General features: G+C 33.2%; 1 protein-coding gene across 1 annotated transcript in view; it reads right to left on the bottom strand.

The window, feature by feature from the left end:
- LOC149580296 (protein GAMETE CELL DEFECTIVE 1, mitochondrial-like) overlaps positions 1 to 17861 on the bottom strand; it is a 33267-nt gene extending 15406 nt beyond the window's left edge. Inside the window, 2 exon segments of the mRNA XM_089790242.1 lie at positions 17003 to 17143; positions 17145 to 17861. Of these exon segments, the coding sequence (XP_089646368.1) occupies positions 17003 to 17143; positions 17145 to 17725 (722 nt within the window). The 5' untranslated portion in view covers positions 17726 to 17861.
- Between the last annotated feature and the right edge of the window lie 4921 nt (positions 17862 to 22782).

The raw sequence follows: 22782 nt of genomic DNA, 5'->3' as shown, positions 1-22782 counted from the left end.
GTCCTAGAAGGGGACATTACTATGTTTGTGGATTCTGGTTTGGCAAGATCATTTGCTAAGGCCAAAACAAAGCCAAAAATATACTAGAAGGTAAAAAATAGATCTGCCTATATGACATTAAATTTTAATGACCACTAAAGATTGGGAGGTGTGCACAAAATGTCCATGTCGCCATTAATGATAAAACATTCATTACAGATCCTTTAGAGCTCAATGATATGGACAATAGTATTTTACTTAGGGGCATATTTTTGACAAAATATAAACCTTTTATTTTGAAAAACCAAAAGTTATGTTTAAGGAACAATGGCGAGCTAAGATTACAATTATGGTATTTGCTAACTAAAGACTCAAACAAAAGGAATGGAGAAAAGAAGTCCAAGAGCAACATTAAATTCTTCAGCAGAAAAAGGATAAAAGAAAGAAAGATAGGGCAAAAAATGAAAAGACTCTTCAAACAAAAGAAAGATTTGAAAATAAAGATTGCAGTATGAGTCCTTTGAAGTTCTAGAAAAGATTGCAAGCATATTATTCCACATGAACCTGCCTATCTCCTCTATCCAAGTAAAGTGAAAGAGATGGATCAACATCGAAGTGAATAATTAGGAGGCTTCATTTGAGAAAACAAGAGTCCATTGCCAAGCCCAACATTCTTGGTAAAGAAACATGTGAAACAAGCCAAAGGAGAGAAGGTTTTGTACGACCATTCTTCCTTCAAATTATCCTATTCCATCCAGTTCGGATTCAATAAGAAGGGTTGCTTCAAAGAAGATATTCTCCAAGTTCAACTACAAATTTGATAGTAAAAGTTAACAAAGGTAAAACTAAATGAGTAATCTAGGTTTCTACATGATGCTGACTTATTTCAAAAACATGATAGATTAAGCCCTCAAGCATCTGAAAGGAATTTTGTGCAATGTATATGAACAACATAATTGGCTTGTTTACAACAATGATGGAAACATATAACTTCTGAAGCAATATAACCATAAAAGAAAATGGGTAAAATGGCCATAGGAAAAAATGATGGTGATTTTCTTGGTTTACATCTAAAGCTGAGTAAAAACAAGGCTTAAACCTCACATTCTGAAAGAAATTCAAGAATTCATGGATACTGTCAAAGACAAAACAAATTCAAAACTTTCTTGAATGTTTAAGTTATGTTTCACAATTTTACGAAGACATGGCTAATGCAAAACAAAAAAAATCACAGGGAGACAAAAGCGAAAAGTAAAGATTAAGATGAAGAAGCTATTGAAGCAATCTGCCAAATGTAAATAAACGTTTGAATTTGCCTGCAACCTAAACACCACAGGAAGGCATTCCTTTGATTCTATATGCTAAGACAACTGACAACACTTGGTTCGCTGTCTTGACACAGGAATCTTTGGATGGCAAGTAAGGACATATGTAGATGCCAATTATAAACATTAATAAAAACAGAATCAAGGAACCACATAAAAATGAACTATTAGCAGTCAAAAGAGGCATAACAAAGTTCATTTTTTTAATCCAAAGCCCTTGACATATAGAACAAAGAGCTAAACCATGACAGATTTGTTAAAGGGAAAGCCTAACAAGGATTTGGCACAAGAGAAAATAGCAAAATGGTTACTTCAAGTTCCACAGTTCTGATTTCCAAACAGAATGAACTGAAAGTGAAAAAATTCATTACCCCATTGACAAGGGAACTCTGCGCCAACATTATGACAAAAGAAAAATCAAGAACCTATTCTATCTATTCACATTCGTGAACCAGTAATTGACAATGCACATTTGAGCATGTCTCATAGAACTAAGAAGCTTAATTCATGATTTTTGGGCTTATTGGATTATTAATTATGACAAAACACTTTTAAGGAGAATAGTCTGAGAGAAGATCCTATTTTCTTCCATCTATACAATGCATGGACAATCAACATATAGATCAAAAGAATTTGTAAGTTTCAGTGGATTGACCATCTCAGAAAGAAAATTTCTTAAATTTTGTACATAGATTTAGTTAATAGTTAAAAACTTTTTATCCTAAACAATTTTAAGAATTTGGTGAAATATTTGGTAGCTTGAATTCCAAGATGTCAAAGTTCTTTAAAAATTAAAGTCTCGATATACTAAAAACATTAATACTAGGACAAGGATTTATTTAAATTCCCCTAACATATTCTTATAACCTAGTAGAGTTTGTTCAGTTTCCAAATTTAAAATATAGGGAGAACTTTCTATCATCTGCCTTGCCTTGATGGCAATCTCTCTAATTTTGTTTTTCTTCTATAGATTTACTTTTGTTTCCCATGGTCACTCCTCTTCTATGTTTCCATATTCTCTCTTTGTTCAATATGGAAACTTTCTCTTTCTCTCTTCAAAATGTTTCTATTTCTCTTTTTGTTCATTATAGAAACATTCTTGTGTATACTTGTATATATAGATCATTACGATCTCTATTTAATAACGCATTCATTATTTTACCATAATATTGTTAGGATTAAAGAGATAGAAATAACAATTACATGCAAATATATATAGTATCAAAAAACAATAAAGCACACAAAAGAGAACACAAGACACAAAGATTTAACATGGTTTACCCAATCCCTGCTACATCCACCAACAGCAAGTCCAATATTTTTATTATCCAGTGATTACAATCTGCAATCCCTTACAACTCAAAAACTCTGCAAAAAGCTACTATCTCATCATCACATATAAAAAAATCCTTAACCCTAAGCCATTTTATACAAGTTTTTTGTCGTTAACAAAATTAGGACTAGAATGATTATAACATGTTAACCCCGAACCCCTACCAGGAAACATGGTGAGTGTACAGTACTTTCTTGATTAGCCACCATAAGCTAACAATCTCCCACTTGGTGACTGATCAGGCTCCACACCAAACAACAACCTCCCACTTGGAGATTGATCCTATAACAATAGCGCTATCCTACGAGGTTCCCATTGAATCGAATCACCCTGGACTCAACTATTCCTTTATTTTGTTTAGTCAAGAAGACCAACAGAAGCTGAAAAGGAGTTCAACTTCTCCCTTGTCATTGCCTTTATAAACATATCTATTAGATTATCATTTGTATGTATCTTGTCCAGATTTTATTCTCCATCGTCCAAAATTGAATGAATGAAATTGTATCACAATTATATGTGTTTAGTCTTTGAATGTAGATCTGAATTCTTCGCAAGATGAATGACACTCTGGCTATTTGTAAACAATTAATTGTCTCTTTGTGGGTGTCCCAATTTTCCATGAAGAACTGAAGCCATATCATCTCCTTGGATGCCTCTATAGCAGCAACATACTCAGCCTGTGTAGTGGATAAAGCATTCACCTTTTGTAACTGAGAAATCCAACTCATTATTGTCCCATCAACAGGAAATACACATATCTTATAGTACTCGACCTGGTATCTAGATCCCCTACTAAATTTGAGTCAACATAGCCTAGTTAATCAATAGTAAAGCCCCCAAAATGTAAACATTTACTAGATGTTCTTCACAAATATATGAGAATCTATTTAATTGCATTCCAATGCTCAATCTCAAGATGCCTCATATACTTACTAACAACTCCCAATACATGTGCAATATCTAGCCTAGTACATACCATAGCATACATTAAACTTCCTACAGCTGAAGCAAAAGGGACCTTGGACATTTTATCCTCCTCTTCAATTGTCTCTAAACACATCTCCTTAGTCAATTTCAAATAACCAGGCAAAGTTGTACTGGCAGCTTTGACATTCTTCATACATAAACATTGCCATACCAAGAATTTATTTTGCTGCCCCAAAATCCATCATAGCGAAGGATTGTGCTAACTATTTCTTCAAACTCTTGACGCGATCCATGTTAGACCCAACTACAAGCATATCATCATCATATAAACATAAAATAATGTAGTTTTCATCATCCAACCTCTTAAAATAAACACAATGCTCTGAATGACACTTAATGTTACCGTGCTCATTCATAGAACTATCAAGTTTAAGATACCATTGTTGAGGTGCTTGCTTCATGCCATTAATACTTTTCTTCAATCTGCACACTAAGTTCTCCTTACCTTTGAACTCAACTCCCTATAGTTGTTCCATATATATTTCTTCATCGAAATCACTAAGAAGAAAAGTTATTTTAACCAAGCTGCTCCAAATGCAAATTTTCAGTAGCCACAATATTTTAAACAATACAAATAGAAGTCATTTTTGTTAAAGTAACTGAGATCGTTTCTGCAAATGTACTTTCATTGCCATTGTAATTGATGATTTCCAAATGCAGATTTGGATCTCATATATGTATAATATGAGAGGAGACATGTCTCTATAGTTAATCACCATTTAGTTTATAAATAACTACATGCATAACTCATCTTATATATATAATATTAATATATTAACCATATATGTAATATAAGATTATATTATTAATTTATTATATAATAATATATAATGCATAATATATATAATACATATTATATTACATATATCATATATATATTATATATATGAGATATATAATGCATAATATATAATATATATTATATATATAAGAATCACCAATAACAATTTCTCTGAAAAACATAAACACAGATTAATATATCAAATAATCAATGCTTTACTTCTACTGATGCTAAAACATTAACACTCCCTCTTTAGCAAGGGAGAAGTAAAACATCATTAGATTAGAATTAGAATCATTATCTAATGAACACAATGTATATTAAAATCTCTTAGCAACATAAAGTATTTCCTATGATCTCTACTTGCACTTAAGCAATGTCTAGAGATGTCCATAGTGATTAAAATTTTCAGGATCTCTACTTGCACTTAAGCAATGTCTAGAGATGTCCATGACACATCTGCAGTTCATGATCTCTACTTGCACTTAAGCAATGTCTAGAGATGTTCATGACACACTCATGATCTCTACTTGCACTTAAACAATGTCTAGAGATGCCCATAACACATTCATGATCTCTACTTGCACTTAAGCAATGTCTAGAGATGTTCATGATACAAATATGATCTCTACTTGCACTTAAGCAATGTCTAGAGATGCCCATAACACACTCATGATCTCTATTTGCACTCAAGCAATGTCTAGAGATGTCCATGATGACATAATAGATCTATTACCCATGATCTCTAATTGTCCGAAAACAATATCTAGAGATGTACATGATAACAAAACTATCATTTGTAAAATTGTCACCTTACAAAGATTACCTTATGTTTGTTATCATGTTGTCTGGCAGATTCTGGCCCAAAGAACCATGATAACAGGCCTATCAATATGTAAGATCGTCACCTTACAATGATTACCTTTTGTTTATATATGCCAATGAAAGATCGTCACCTGTCATTACATATCTGAAACAACAATTATATAACCAGATATAGATTGAAATCAACATATCAATTTTTACCTTTGAAATATTTCAATTTAACATTTCCCTTTAGAACTTCTCCTCATAGAGAAGATATCATCCATAAGGGATTGCATCTCAAAATTTCTCCTTTGAATATTGATCATGGGATGTCAAGTCCTCTTGTTACTTCCTCAAAAACTCTCTTTTCCCAAAGATGCTTGTCAAACTCATCACTCCCTCATGATATATGTAGGAGTAGGCCCATCAACATCATGCAGTCACCCACATGGATTTCTAGACTCCCTCTAAGTATCAATCTTCTAAACTCTAGCATTGCCTTTGATGAAGTGTCATACTCCCTCTTAATGTAGAAGAATCTCATAATCTCAATCATCAAAGATACTTGCATCAAGATCCATCTTGATCATCAGGGTCTTGGGAACTACTATCATTAGATTTAGTCTACACAATATTTAGTAGCATATTTGAAGTACCAACCTTCTTTTCCTGTAAGAATATCCTCAAACATAAAGGAAAAGATTAAAGCAAATAACCCTTAATAAATGAATAGATAAACGTAAAAGATACAAGTACTTATCTGCCCCAAGAGGGTAATGGAATATCTCCTTTTCTAAGGATGGTTCAAGTGGGAATGGAACATTGACTATTATTCCCCCCACAATGTAAAATTCCCACTCATTCTTATATTGTTTTGTATCAAATATGATAACTTCTTTCTAAGTTCGAACTTGCTCTTTTTATCCAATGAAAATCCAAACATTCATTTAGAAGCAAACACAAACTCATCCATTATACGCCAATATCTTGATTGAGTATGACTGTACCACTTGAATGCCTCTATAACTCATACGTCAAGTATCATTTATCGTAGATGGTTCAAATTAAGTCACCACTTTCATATGATGTACACAAGTGTAGGCCCATTAAAATTACAGGGTTGCATGAATTATAGTCCTCTTGACTGTTACAATTTATTGATCATTTAAGATTCTATCACAACATGGTTTACTCCCTCTGATTCAATATGATCGAGATCACTGAAGATTGATTGAATCACATCCCCTATCTACTCTCTCTCTTTTAAGGTTGTCTCTAATGAAATGTCAGACTATTATAATCTAATATCAATTCCCCTTTCCTGCAAGAACATACTTAGAGGAAAAGATCAAGGTGAAAAGCCCTTATAATAAAATACAATTAAGAGAGATTTACATCTTTAGGAATATAGTACTTAGAAATTTTGCTTTAAAAAACACTTATGTAGTCAAATGTTGATGCCCTTTAAACAATACATGATCCATTTTGACACTGTTGATAGATTAATGCTCTCATAGATACTTGATTAATTACATTCCTTATATCTTCCTTATAAAGAATGTCCAATAGAAATTATATTATCTAATTCTTCCATTTATACATATTTCATTATCAAAACAATTATGATATTGAAAGACATATATGTCCATTACTAGAGATCACATATTTAGGTTTATATTATCTCACCATACTATACAAATTAAAATGAATGATCATAATGATAATAATCAAAATTAATGTTATTATTCTAATAACAATTATATGTCCCTTTAACTTATTACATATATATAATTCTTCATCATATATATTCATAAAGGAATACGATAATGCCATGTTTCTAAATTAAATTAAATTTAAATATGATGATATATACCAAACAAGTATAATGATACCTAATTTTACCTTTCTCCATCCACGATGACGAAAATGGAACTAATTATATTTCTCCATATGTGGGTGTTTTAGAAGAAAACCCTTCACCATATTCTGTAGCATGTGTGATGACCAATTCTCTCAAAACTCAATGAAGCTCATTTATTACATTCTATCACACTGCTCCCCTTCACAATTTCTCCTTGCTCTACAAGAGCCTCAAATGAAATGTCAAGCTCCCTCTCAATGTGATATCTATCTTGCTTTTCCTTCAATAGCATTCTCAGAAGAAAAAAATCAAGGCACAGCACATATCTCTTATAGTACATATTGAAATTTTTAAAAAAAGAGAGAAACTACTATAATAATAAAAAACAATAATAACAATAGTACAGAGAATAATCAAGTTTTTGTAATAATCATAGTAGTTTAAATATTATTCCTTTAGAATAAAACAATTCACTCTATGATATTATTATTCATTAATAATTCTTTTCCTTGATTATAATATTATTTCATATTTCATTCCAAATAATAATATTAGTAACTCACGACAATAATACCAACAAGTCACTAATTATTAGCCACTCACATCTAAATCATTTATTATTTAATGATAGATGTTACTAATTTTATATATATATATACCTCCAATTCTCTACCTACCTTGTGGATATCGAAGTCCATATGGTCAATTGTTTGACTTGCACATGGTCCCTCCTTGGTATTTGCCTTAAAAGTGCTGTCCTCCGCTTGAATTCTCCATGGTACCCCCTTTCTTATTTGTTTCCAAGGTTAAGGGGCAAAGTTTGCATAAATCGTGTTATTTCCCACTTGGAGGTATCCCTTGAATGCACACCTTGCAAGCGTATAACATCATCCTAAGCACTTAATACTTGGTCCGTGTCACTATTGTTTTCCCTCCTTGTACTGTCCTCTCTCATTGGCCTTCCACCATGGACGGTGTGAGTGGTATTGAACCTCAAGACTACATCGACTATATCTAGTCTCTCTGTATTTACATAGAAGAACAAATTTCTCGACTCCCCATTGCATCGTCTATGTACAACACGCTCAACGTTGCATACAAGTTGGTTGTGTGAGACCCTTCTAGCATCAAAATAAGCATTGAGCCTTGTCTAATGTTGTTCAAGATATTGAAACAACAGTTCAAGTATCATGTGACATTTGAAAATGTAGCGCCTAAAACAGATTATAAACGCATATGTGGATAAATATTGATTCCTGCAAATGTCTGAAGATTATGTCATCATTTTAATGCATATAAATTGTAAGTTATAGTGATGGACTGCAGGCAACTTATAGATTAAGCGGTTGTCCTTTCCTTGTTTAAATCTCCCCTCACAAATAATGCTTGATTATTTCCTGTTAATAGCTATGAACTCCCTTATGTGGCGCTATTCACCATTCAGTATTATTTATTAGTGACCACATTGCGGATTTGGTATGACATATTATCAAATACTCATCGGTTCCTATCCATGGATTGCATGCGCTCAATTTCACCATCAGTGTGTCATGCTTGATGAATTTGTTTCAATGCTGATCTCCACCAACATTCAATCCTTGCGTAACCAAGACTCTGAGCTTCACCATTTTCTTCAAACACATATTATTTGATTCCTGTACACTTTGCACTAGGCAGGTGATGATTTGATTCATGTTGTGCAAAAACAATTCTTATACTTTTCTATGATATTCCCATAAGACGTTGTCAAAAAATGATCCCCATGAGCTGTCATGCTTACCGAGCCAAGATTCTCATCATTCAGCAAGTTCTAGGTTATCAGCATTACAAAGTGCACAATCATGTTTCAAAAATTGACAAGACTAATGAATTCAGATTCGTTCCTTCCAGGAGGATTTCATCAAACACATCAGGTTACTTTTCATAAAACTGTATTCTCTACAACGATATTCCTTATGATACGTGAATCTTAAATAATTATCTTCCTCAAGCACCGCACTTCACTCCTATGATATTGTACTAGTTTGAAAACAGTCGTTTCTAATAGAGAATGATATTGTTCTACAAATCTTATGGTACTTCTTTCTCCCTATCTCTTATTTATTATTGCATTTGCAGTTGGCTCTAATACCATGTTAAAGTAACTGAGATCATTTCTGTAAATGTACTTTCATTGCCATTGTAATTGATGATTTACAAATGCAGATTTGGATCTCATATATGTATAATATGAGAGGAGGAGACATGTCTCTATAGTTAATCACCATTTAGTTTATAAATAACTATATGCATAACTCATCTTATATATATATAATATTAATATATTAACCATATATGTAATATAAGATTATATTATTATATTATTATATTATTATATTATTATATTATTATATATAATGCATAATATATATATAATACATATTATATTAAATATATCATATATATATTATATATATGAGATATATAATACATAATATATAATATATATTATGTATATATGAATCACCAATAACAATTTATCTGAAAAACATAAACACAAATTAATATATCAAATAATCAATGCTTTACTTCTACTAATGCTAAAACATTAACAATTTCAATAGCTGGAGAAACTATCTCATCAAAATCAATGTCCTTTCTTTGTGCAAATCCTTTTACAATTAACTTAGCTTTTAATTTTTTCTTACCTCTATCCTCTTCTTTCAGCCTGTAAACCCATTTATTCTACAACGCCCTTTTACCTACAGGCAACTTACATAAATCCCAAGTCTAGTTTTTTAGCAAGGAGTCCATTTCTTCTGTCATTGTAGATTCCCACTAAAGCTTTGTATCCACCTACACAGTTTTATCATAACATTCAAGTTCACCAACATCTATTAATAAAATAAAATATAAAGAGGTAGAAAAAAAATTTGGAGGTGTACTTAACCTTCTTGACTGTCTAAAACTCATCGGGGTTCGTTGTATTTTTCGTCGTTGTTGTTATGGAGCATGAGGGACTATTGGAACATCATCCTTTTGAGTATCATCCACCACTACATAATCTTTTTTTGTCTTCTCATGCTACTACAACAGATCTTTGTACGACACTTTGTCATTTAATATGGCATCCTTGGTTTTTACAATTTTATGATTTTCAAAATCCCAAAGACTATAACAAAATTCATCAATGTCATATCCAACAAATACACATTTCCTTGACTTAGCTTTCAGCTTGGTTCTATTTTTAGAATCTATATGTGCAAATGATTCACAATCGAACGTTTTGAGAGAAGAATAACTCGTCTTCTTACCAATCCATGCTTCTCTTGAAATACCACAGCCCAAAGTAGTACAAAAACCTCTATTAATCAAATAAACAACACTATTGATAACCTCTACCCACAAGTTTAGCATGCAACCTCATACTCCTTGCATGCTTCATTATTGCCCTATTCATGCGTTCAGCCACTCCATTTTCTTGTGGGCTCCTTGGAATAGTTTTCTGCCAACAAATACCATTAGTGGAACGATAATCTTCAAATTCTTGGTTGCAGTGTTCACTGTCATTATTGGATATGAGACATTTTAATCTTTTACCAGTCTTGTTCTCAACCAAACATTTCCATTTCTAATAAGTTTGAAATACATCAGATTTATGTCTAAGAAAATAAACTCATACTTTCCTAGTTGCATCATCAATGTATGTAACATGATAATGAGAGCCTCCAAGTGAATATACTTGAGTTGATACCCATACATATGTATGCACAAACTCTAACTTCTCATTTTTCTTTTCCTTCCCACTCTTCACAAAACTCACTCTCTTTTGCTTTCCATTCACACAACTTTCACAGAAATCCATATTAACACATTTCAAACCTCATAAAACTTTTTGTGAATGATTTACTTTCATAACTTTCTCACTTATGTATCCAAGATTGTCGTGCCATATTGTTGTTTATCTACAATAACTATTTGTTCTCTATGTTCAACTGCAACAACTATTTCTGAACATTCATTTTTCTCTAAAACAATTAAAGTAGGACTAGTGTGACCTGTGCAAAGATATAATGTGCCTACTTTCACACATTTTGCTACTACTAAGGAACCTTTTGAAACCTTCCAACTTTTATCATTAAAAGTAACTATGCAACCCTCATCACTTAGTTGCCCTACTAAAATTAAATTCCTACTCAGCCTTGGAACATGTCTTCCCTCTTGTAATAGCCAATGATTCTCATTCTATAACTTAATCTTTATTTTCCCTTTCCCAACAATTTGACAAGGATCATTATCTCCCAAATAAACTAGCCCAAAGTTCCCTTGGACATAATCAAGAAAATAACCTCTATGGAGAGAAGCATGAAATGAAGCCCTTGAATCGAAAACCCATGAATCATCGACATTTTTTTCAAGAATGAAGCAAAGCATTCTCTTCGGATTTATTACTTACCACATTTGCCTCCTTCATTGTTCTTCTGAGACCAACAATCTTTCTTTTTATGCCCTGGTTTCTCACAGTACCAACAATCTCTTGGTCCCCTGGATTGAGACCTCTTTCCCTTTGATTTTCCTCTTGATTTCCATAATTGTTTCCTCTCTCATTTGTTCTTCCTCTACTTAGTGTGTTCAAGACACTTCCTGATGTAGATCCACCTAAGCTTTTCCTACAACTTTAATCACTCAGAATAAAACCAACAACATCATAAATTTTAGGGAATTAGAACCTGAAACAGAGTTACTCATAGCTATTACCAAGACATTCCAACTTCTAGGCAAAGAACATAGAATCAAAAGAGCCCTAATCTCGTCATCAAAATTGACATTTATAAAAGATAACTGACTTGTATCTGTATTGAACTCATTTAAATGAGCTGCAATAGATCCACCTTCTACCATATTCATAGTAAATAAACACTTCATGAAAAATACCTTTTTTGAAGCGAAAGGCTTTTCATACAACTTTGCTAGTGTTTGCATCAACTCTTCCATCATCTTTGCTTTTGTAATATTAAATGTCACTGATTGCACCAGGCATACACGAATACTTCCAAGTGCCTTTTTGTCCAAAATATCCCACTCCTCATCTGTCATAGTTGCCTCTTTCTTTAATTTCCCTTCCAATGGCCACCATAAATCCTTTTGATAAAGATAGTCCTTCATTTGCATTTCCATAACTGAAAATTATACTATTAAATTTCTCAACCTTCAACTTATCCTTGTCTGTCATTGCTCCTACTCAACCATGAGACCTTCTTGCAGAGGATAACTGAAATAACCTTGCTCTGATACCACTTGTTAGGATTAAAGACACAAATAACAATTACATGCAAATATATCTAGTATCAAAAAATTATAAAGCACATAGAAGAGAACAAAGATGGAAAGATTTAATGTGGTTCACCCAAGCTGGGCTACAGCCACCAACAACAAGTCCAATATTCTATTATCCAGTGATTACAATCATGATTACAACTCAATACCACTACAAGAAGCTACTATCTCATCATCACATATAAAAGATTCCTAACCCTAAGCCATTCGATACAAGGTTTTTGCCACTAACAAAATTAGGGCTAGAATAATTACATGTCAGCCCTTGGAAAAAAAGCTGGAAAAATAATTTTGCGAGGATACATGGTGACTGTAGTACTTTCCTGATCAGCCACCACAAGCTAACAAATATTGTATCAAAGTTTTTTTTTTTTTTGAAAAATAATAATTTCATTATTGAATTTTTTGGAGTTATTTTTCGAAATAGGTTTTGAAAAATCTTTAATTTCTTCATGAAATTTTAGACTTGAGGTTTTCAACATCCTTTGCTTGGGTGTGTTCAATTTTATTTTCTTTGCAAGAATTTGTTTTTTTCTTCAAACCTGAGTAGGGTTTCTTAGCAACATTTTTTTCTTCTACAAATTATGTCTGATGGGGCATCAGTTTCAATCTGCAACTCATGTTGCTTCTGAGGACATTGTTTCCTTGGTTTGGAACCCCTTGTTTTTGGCGTCATTTTTTTCCTGAAATTTTCAGCACATGTTCCCCTCCTTGCTTGTGTTTGTTTGAACGCACCAACCGGCTTTGCCTAGTCGTGTTTGTCAAGTGTCATCTTGCCCTCTTATTGTGGTTTTATTTTTGCACATTGCCACCCTTAAACTATTTTCTTTCTGCTTGTTGTTTCTCTACAAATTGCAGCCATTGCTGGTGGGTTTTTTAAACTGCTTTTTTTTGCATATCTACTATTGGCAGCATTTAGGGTTTTCCTACAACCTTTTGTCTTGATCTGCGGCCAACTATCTTGTTTCCACCTTTTTAACAGTCAACCTTGCAATTTTTTGGTTTTTTGTAATGTCCCCTTATGAATTTTTCCAATTCTATAATGGGGGACATCACATTTTTCCAAAAAATGGTTTACGATTTCTTTCAAAACTCTTAGGTGTTTTGTCGTTTTGAATAACTTTTTGCAAATAGATCTCAACTGGGTTGAACTCCGTCTTTTTGGGTGCACCATTTTCCATGCCTTGGTTTTTGAGCCAGCAGATTTACAATCTAATTTCAGATTCTTTCTCAGTTTTTGAGCTCTCTTCTAGGTGTCCTTTCATTTTTTCTATATCTTCCATCAATCAGCCTCAAAGTTTGTACCTTTTGGGATATTCACGTTTTTTCACCAAAAACGTGTCATGGCATCTCTCACCAATCTGCTCTTGGAAGGCTGAGAACAATTCAATTGAAAGAACTACAACACCTAGAAGTAGAGAATGATGATGATCTTCGAGTACCATCGCCTTGAGGTGATTATTCTGGGTACCAAGATTTGTCCTACAACAGTCGATGCTACTCAAAATAAGTTTGATGAGCGTAATCGTGAAGCAATTATGCTCATTAAGCTTTCAGATACTAATAATCAGCTGCCTCAAGTGTCATCCACCAAGAGAAATACAGAGATCTGGAAAATACTTAAGGATTTCCATGAAGCATCAAACAAAAGCAAAGCTTTCTTTCTGAAGAATCAACTATTCTCTATTATTATAGATGAGCACATGTCTTGATAGGAACATCTTCTAAAGATTAAGGACATCAGAGATCAGCTTGAGGCCATTGGTTGTATAATAGAGGAAGAGGATATGGTGGTCATTGCTCTGAAAAGTCTACCACCATCCCATGAGCACTTTATTGAGATGCTCAACGTTAATTCAACTAATGTTGACCTCAAATTTCCATATTTGTGCACCAAACTTCTGCAACAGGACCGTTGGAAACAACAGTTTGGTAGCAATGCTCCTTCATCCTATACTCTGAATAAGCATTTTCAGCCCAATCCTTTCACAATGATAAAAGGCCCATCTTAGGCATCTACTCAATCTCTGGATAGCTCCAAGAAGAAGCAACTCCAATGCAACTATTGCCCCAAATTTTGTCATGTGATCCAAAAATGCAGGACTCGCATTGCTTCTAAGTAGTGGAATCGAGAAGGGTCTCAGTCACAGGCCAATAGTGCAGAACATACAGAACTCACTAGTCCGCCTAACTCTGCCTTCTACGTTTTTTGAGGATTCGCTCATAGTTCTTTGTTTCGTTTTTTTTTTTGTAGTTAGATTGACCACTAAAGGAGGGTATTAGAGTTAAATCTCTCTCTAATTTTGTCTCTCTTCCATAGATTTACTTCTATTTCTAATGGTCACTCCATATTTTCATATTCTCTCTTTGTTCAATATGGAAACTTTCTCTTTCTCTCTTTAGAATGTTTTTATTTATCTCTCTTTGTTCATTATAGAAACATTCTTGTGTATACTTCTATATATAGACCATTTATGATCTCTATTTAATAACACATTCATTATTTTACCATTATATGCATAACTTAATTTGTCAAAATGTTTTATGGCCTGCTACAATGCATTAACTTTGCCTTCAAAATGCCTCTCAAGGACAGCATAGAAATTTTTAATATGTAGAGACCTTTTTCCATATGTCAAAAAAGTGGCAAGGAAGGGCAAATGACAAAGACCTCTGTCAGCCATGAATAAATAGTGAACCCTGTCACTAAATTAAAGCATCTTAGCACATAACTTTTGACTTTGATCCACTAATGTCAAATCTTAGTTATAAACCCTTGAGTTCAGCGGCAAGAACAATTGAGTTCACAAAGCTTAAACTTTTCATTTTAATCTACTGATGTCAAATCTTAGTTATAAACCATTGAGCTCATGCAGCAAGAAGTGCCAAGAACAATCGATTTCACGAGCCACTCTAGGAATAGGTAATTGAAATTGGAAATTTTGAATGATAGAATCTTAGAAGCCTTAGAATTTACCTCGAACATATACTCTTAGCTTGTGTATTGTACAATCCAACTAATTAAAAATCTAGATATGGGACTTGATAGTCCCTGCGGACTACTTAAATTATATATAATTGTGTAATAATTGTTGCACACTTTGTAATCCTCATTTAGATTGTACTTGCAGTGTTGAGATATATAAATCAAATCATTGAACTTCTCCAAGGTTGGATGATGTGTTTATTCTCAGCAACAAATTAAAGCTTGTTATTATTTCTTTAGTCTTCTTAAAATTGTTAACTCTAACTCCCGTATAAGAAAAAAATAGTGTCCATCATATACATACATACATTATATGTGTGAGCATACACACACATGTAACATGAGTATGGAAATATATGTTCTTCATTATTGCATAAGCAGAAATTCATATCAAAGTTATCAGATTTCCACAATCCAGTTGTTTCTGATTTAGCAGTTTTTGGTTTTGATAAATTCACATCTCTTGCACTCTCACATCCTAATGATGGATCATGGAGTGTGATCAGAAATGTTGATGCTAAAAAAATATGCACAATCAAAACCAGAAGCTACTTAATAGAATTGAAATTCATTTACTCCAATGTGCATATCTCACTCTGTGAAGTTGTCAACTCTAACTCTTATCCAAGAAAAAATGCTCTGCTATTCATCGATAGATTTGTTATGGATGATAAGAAATAAAGAATTTTGGAACCCCATTCTAGACAGTTGGCCAATAGTCGTAACTAATATGTCAAGGCCAAACAGACACCTCTTATACTATTGTGTGCTAAATTTTAATATTGCAAATTTTAGCAGCCTAGCGAAGCTATTATGTTGTCCTAAGACTATTATTCTATGCTTTTAGCACATGATTTTCCAAGCCAAAAAATGCAATTTAAAGGCCAAATATTTTAAGAACTTCAGGCCAGCAAGAGTGTCATCCCTACCCACCTTGTAATAAGGCAATTGATTTATCCAGCAGATGTGCTGTGTTTATTTTTCAACAATGGCCAGGTGTATTTTTGCATGCCTCAACGCTTACAAATCATATAAGAAAAAAAATAGATTTGCAAAGTGCAGAATTGGCTCTCCCGTGCTTCAGAGGGATTTATATCAACCCGTTGCATGATCCTGTTGCCATGTTTCCCTCTATAACAACTGATTGCCGTCAAATGAATCTTGTTCCTTGTTCAACTGATCTAAATGACATTAAGAATTGTTCTAGCGATCAAATTTAATCAAACATGACACTAAATATCTTTACCCATCATTAATTTCCAAGTCACAAGCAAGGGTTGACGTCAAATATCAAGTTCAGCGTTGAATGCAATACAATTTGTAGCAAACAGTCAAGGCAGATTTTGAATAACAATCAAAGATACATCCCAACCTGAACCATACTAAGTCTGCTATCCTAGCTTAAACCCAAACTCAAAATTTAACAAGCACACAAATTTTCAAAAACTTAAAACCATAGTTACCAGGAAACGCCATTAAAATTTGGGTATTGGAGTAAATAAATAAGGAGATTGTCATATTATAAGTAAATGTGGTGACCAAGGATCGTGGGTTCAACTTTACATTCTATATTGGACTTTCCTGGTAAAAACTAAATGTTTCGTAAAAAAGAATTTGAAAAGCTTACTCTGGAACCGCTATCATATCAAGCAGCTGCTCCACAGAATCATCCAAGGGCCCCGTCTTTTTCTCGATCTCCTCCTGGTCCTCCTTCAACCAAAGAATCGCTTCAACCCACTATCTTAAGACTCTAAAATCCTTAGCCAGCCACAGTATAAACCTCGGGATTCTCTTTGTGTAGCCTGTACATTTCCTGCTTCTCTGAGTCCATCAAATAAGTTCCCCTCAGCCCGGGCTCCCTCACCTGACTCAACAAAACATCCATCTCCTCAACCCTATCATCCATACTGCCCATAGCCTCTACGTTTTCGTTGTATTGCTGCTCTATCTTGGTCCATACTTCGCCATCATCAAAAAATAATTCTTCCTTGGCCCTCTCTTCTTTTTTGGGCTCCAATGAAATTAAACCCTGGTCGATGCTTTCCACGGGACGACCCACGACTTCTACTTCTTCGGATTCTTCTTCTGTTATTCGTGGAGACCATGATGAATCTGGACGTTCGAAGGAAGAATCAGAATCTAGGTTTTCTTGTCTCTTTTGCCAGAGCTCTTTCCATGGATCTGGGAGATTCCAATCTGGGTCTTTTCCTGAACCATTGCCATTGCATAAGTTTCTAGGCACTAGGGCTGTAAGGAGGATTCTGCCGGAAGGATTTGTTATTGGACAGTTGTTTAGAACTAGGGTTTTACTCAGGAGGGTTTTGTGGACCAATGGAAGTAATCTCTGCATTGTTTGGAAGATGTTCTCCTCCTTTGTTCTGCATTTATGTTTATGTTTAAAAGATCATTCTTTTCGAAATGGTGAGAATGATTTAGAAAACAAATTGATTATTCAGTTTTCAGTGGAGATGTCTTTTGCTTTTCTGCAATGTTAGTGTTGATGGGATTGAAAAACTCTCGGCAGACCATGATCAAGCTAGTTACATATTCTACCACCCACTGAAGATTTTTAACAGAGTTGCATTTTCTTGCTCAAACATGGCATTTCTCAAGCTTGTTCAGTTCCTGTCATTACACGATTTGATACAGCTTGTATTGCCAAAAGAAACCTTTTAAGAGGGTTTTTTAATGCTTTAGATTACTGTAATTAAGAGGGTTTGCTAGAATATTTCCTACCCTATGGCTGTTAAATTATGAATATAAAATAGTGTATTTCTATGGAGAATAGTTAGAATTATATTCTATATTCACAAGTTCAAATACGACTGGGGGTAGGGTATGTACACCTCGTTTGTAGCACCAAGCACCTCTCGAAAAGAGTACGATGTAGTCCCATATCACTGTCACCATATGTAAACCCAAAAACTATGGCATAGTGTCGTGGACTATAAAACCACCTTACCTTACCTTACCTTATATTCATGATACTCTATTACATTTTCACTTATAGATCACTAGTCTAATGAAAAAAATAGAGATGTCATTAAATTTAAAAGTGATGAAGAGGACAAGCTAATGGATTGTGAAAATTCGATAAAGCCCCATTTGGTTCATGGATATCAACAGGAATTAGAATTTGCAATTCTAAAAAAATCATAATCCATTGTTTGGGTCGACGAAATGAGAATTAGAATTCGGAAAAATTAGAATTCAGTGTCCTCATTTATCTCCCAATTTGAGGATTCAGTGTTCCTTCCAAATAGTTGGTATTGCTCAAATACCTATTTTAATTCTAATTTTGGAAAAACAAGCATTCCAAATTAATGAAAAGAAACTTTTTTTCATGTTCGTCGTTGCCGCTTTTGCTCTCATAAGAGGCATGTAACAAACCATTGAAATTGTCGATGATCTCCCGATTGGTGAGTGGATTCCCTTGTTCGTCTTTGAAATTGATCAATGCAAATAATAGATCAAAAAGTGAGGTACTGCGCCCACTTGGTTTCCCCCTCTTTTCAAATAGTAGCTCATCCTATAGTCAATCATTCAAGTTGTTCCCATGATTCTTGTTAAATCGTATGGCATTCGTTCCCGTTTCTCGACCGTCTATTGATACGTATATGATATGTTGCTCGATCTTGCTTTATGGAGGAGAGTGCTTTCGATCTGAAAAATAGGCTAAAGTTCTACAGGGTCAAGGCATGAGCGGACTGCAGGAACCATTGTTGGATTGTTTAAGAAGGAACTAGTAAAGAAATCGCACTTCTTCTCTTCTCAATCAGAGACAAGAAGATCAGATCGATTGTAGAGCGTACATGAAGCGCTTTGCGGTACCGAGTTCCTAGAAAGTCGAGAGGAAGAGAGAGAGCCCCGGCAATCACAGTTTCAAACAAATGATGCAGCTGCCCATAATATGCTTCAAAAGCTCAAAGCCCTAAATCGGGTTGCATACATATGTTGAACAACAACAATAACAACTATTGCAACAGTGATAAGAAATAGGGGAAATCGTAAGCCTCTTGACTTTAGGAATTTTGATGGTTGTCTAAAACAATAACATAGCATCTAAGCACCCACCTTCGATTCATGCCAGTGGGACCTGCCCTAGCTTGCTTATTCTTGTTGGTCTTCCATTCTTAGAAATGTACAACCAAACGGTGGAAATGTGTATTGTCATAATGAAATCTTGGTGAACTAAATGGTCCCAAATCAAATCCTCAAAATAGTAATCTAGATTTCAAGTTCCCGAATCCCAAATCAAGGTTTCTGAATGCCAATTCTCAAATCATATTCCAACAACCAAACGGACCCTAAGCTTAAAAGAATACAACATTAGCAATATAAGATTTCCATAATCCATATCAATGAATTATTTCTTCTTGTGTAAGAGTTTTTATCATCAAGGTTTCGGATCACACTATGCAATCCATCATGAGGATGCAAGAGAGCCAAAGAGATTAAAGAGAATATAATATTTTAGATCATTTGAGTTCTGTATGAGAGACATATAGAAAGTATAGAAAGACAAATATTTATAGTGTGGTGTACAATTAGATTTAAAGTTAATTTAATAAATATGATGTGACATATTGAAACTATAAATAAAAATGAGATACATGAGAGCACAGGATTAAGAATTACATTGAAATTTATGTTTATTTTTTATTTTTTATTTTAATCTTGTAATAAAGATTTATATTTCGAAATATTTTATTAGATCTAAAATAAGAGACAATCTTAGAGCATAACACAATATTACATCTATAATATAGTCCACATGGCATGATTTTGTCTCAACAATCAGACACAAATTTTATTGGCATCTTTGATAAGTTAATGTGTTGCATGGATAATTGATTTAGGAGCTGCATTCATATGACCCTCACAAGGAGTAGTTCTTTATATATGTAGTATTAGTTTAGAATGGAAATGGTACATTTATTAGATACAATTATGTTCGTGAAAAGGTAATATTGATGTTTAGAGATGGTAAGGTTATGTTTGTTTAGAGTCATGCATATTCTCAATTTAGCTAGAGCTCTTTTTATTGGAAGAATGATATAACCATGAAGATTGTCTTAATCAAAGATAGTTGTTAGCTAATCTAAGGAGCAACAAAAGAAAAGTCCATAATGGGACCATTTTCAAGCTAGATGTTAGAATCGTGAATGATGGAAAAATATTTGCATGGCTCTTGAGACAAATAACCATGATTTATTTAGGAAAATAAGTTTGCAACAAAGTTGTGGTTGCATCATTTTTTATTATCTCTTGGATTTGATATATGTCAGTGTTTATTATACATGGAATGGGCTTTCTAACTTGTACTATTAATCTTAAAAGAAATTGCATTTAATTCATGACGATTTGTTTATCAATATTATTTTCTTATTTTAAAAATCTTTGTATCATGTTCAATTTATATTTTCTCTATTAAACTATGGGTGTTCTTTATTAGACAAAAAATGTGATGTTTTCAATGTGTTCAAGAAGCTTAAGGCTTGTGTTGAGATCTAAACCAAAAAGAGCATTAAAGTAATGAGAATAAAAGAATGATAGATATTTTTTCTCAGTAAAATATGAAAAAATTTACAAGTACATTGGAGTATAGTAAAATAAAAGATAACTCCATACAACCCATGACCAAATTAAGTAACATAAAAATTGCAACAATACTGAGGCACAAGGGAAAAATGTGTGTAAAAGTAAAGCAATATCCATAAAGGTCTTTGTTTAGATTATAACTTTTGGGTAGAAGCAATGGACATTGTTTATCATTTAAGTAACACATCTTGTACATTGATTCTTATTGTTTATTGCTTAACATTAGAGTATTCTATCGTGATTCTTATGAGGATATCGGAAAGGAGAAGAGATATAAGTGAGATTGTACTATAAAGAATATTATCTTCATTGATTGTAGTGATAACATGAAAGAATATGAGTTGTAAAATTCAGAAATACAGATAGTGATCTACAATGATAAAAGAATGAGGAACAAAAAGAATATGTATTTTGAATCCAAAAATACAGGCAATGGTCTAGAATGATAAAAGAATGAGGAAAAAGAAAAAATGTATTTTCAATCCAAATATTAGGAAAAAATGTAACAATAATCTTGAAGAGAAAGGTGAACCAGTATATGAATTGAAGGGGAAAAAATGAGCCACATATCCTACTATTAAGGAGAAAATCTAATACCCTGCCAAAGAACCCTCAAAAAATAGGGCCAAATATGCAATAAACATTTTTTTTTTAAACATGTAATTAGCATCATATACAAATTGCTTCCAATAACCAAAATGAATAAGCAAGATAAAGACAAACAATGATCTGTTGGAAATATAAGAGGAGTAATTGAGAGGGGAGGGTGAATCAGTTACGACTAAAATAATTCCAAATCCCTTAGATGTCAAAATAAATTTATTAACTCAAATACTTGCACAACTCGGTTAGAACTAGATATTCATTGTAACTCGGTTAACAAAGCAATTCTAACATATTAATGTGTATTAACCTTTAGTATCTTAGTTGCTAAAAGATAAAGTAGTAAGAAAATAACATGAACACATGAGACACCAAGATTTAATGTGGAAACCCAATTTGGGAAAACCTTGAGTCAATGCAACTAGTTACAACTTTTCACTATTCTAAAGTGAGCCCTGTTAGGAGCCAACCTTGTTAAAGGTTACAAAATACACTGTTAGGTGTGACCCTGATAAAGGATTTGAATCACCCTATTAGAAGTGACTTGGTTAGAGGTTTTAAAACACTTAAATCTAGAAATTTCACCTTGCTAGAGGATTTACAAAATGACAGTTAAGTCAGCTTTGTTAAGAGATTTCTTCACTGCTACAATTGTTAGAGAGTAACAATGATTAACCTAATTAACGAAGCAATAGATTTCTAGATTCAGATCATTGTTCTAGTTTATCCTCTGGATCCTTCCTAATCAGAATATTCTTTGCAGCTCTTTGGATGTTCTACTCTTAATTAGATATCCTTCTTTATTCGCATCTTTTCTTTTTCCACAACTTCCATGTTTCAATCCACAACTTGACCTTTCATATATATGAAACCTAATGTCAAGACAGCTTGAATACCTTTACAAATAAGAAATTAATATCCACTAAGTCAGCTTACATAAACAAAATAATAAACAAAATTATTCTGTTGTGTTGGAAATATAAGAGGAGTAACTAAGAGAGGAGGGGTGAATCAATTACTACTCAAATAAATCCTAGATCCCTTAGATGTCAAATGAAATTTAGATTGATAAAATTTATTACTGTTGATACTCAGTAAGCATATAGAAATTGATGTAACTCAATAAATGCAGAATGTGTTTAACTTAGTAGATCTTAAGATATTGTCAGTAATTTACTTGCAAGCATGAAAGAAACAATATGA

The sequence above is a fragment of the Cupressus sempervirens genome, chromosome 1 (assembly GCF_028749045.1).
Source record: "Cupressus sempervirens isolate cs-2001-9-10 chromosome 1, ASM2874904v1, whole genome shotgun sequence".
Classification (NCBI taxonomy): domain Eukaryota; kingdom Viridiplantae; phylum Streptophyta; class Pinopsida; order Cupressales; family Cupressaceae; genus Cupressus; species Cupressus sempervirens.
The sequence above is the reverse complement of the archived record's forward strand: the minus strand, read 5'-3'. Positions and strand labels throughout refer to the sequence as shown.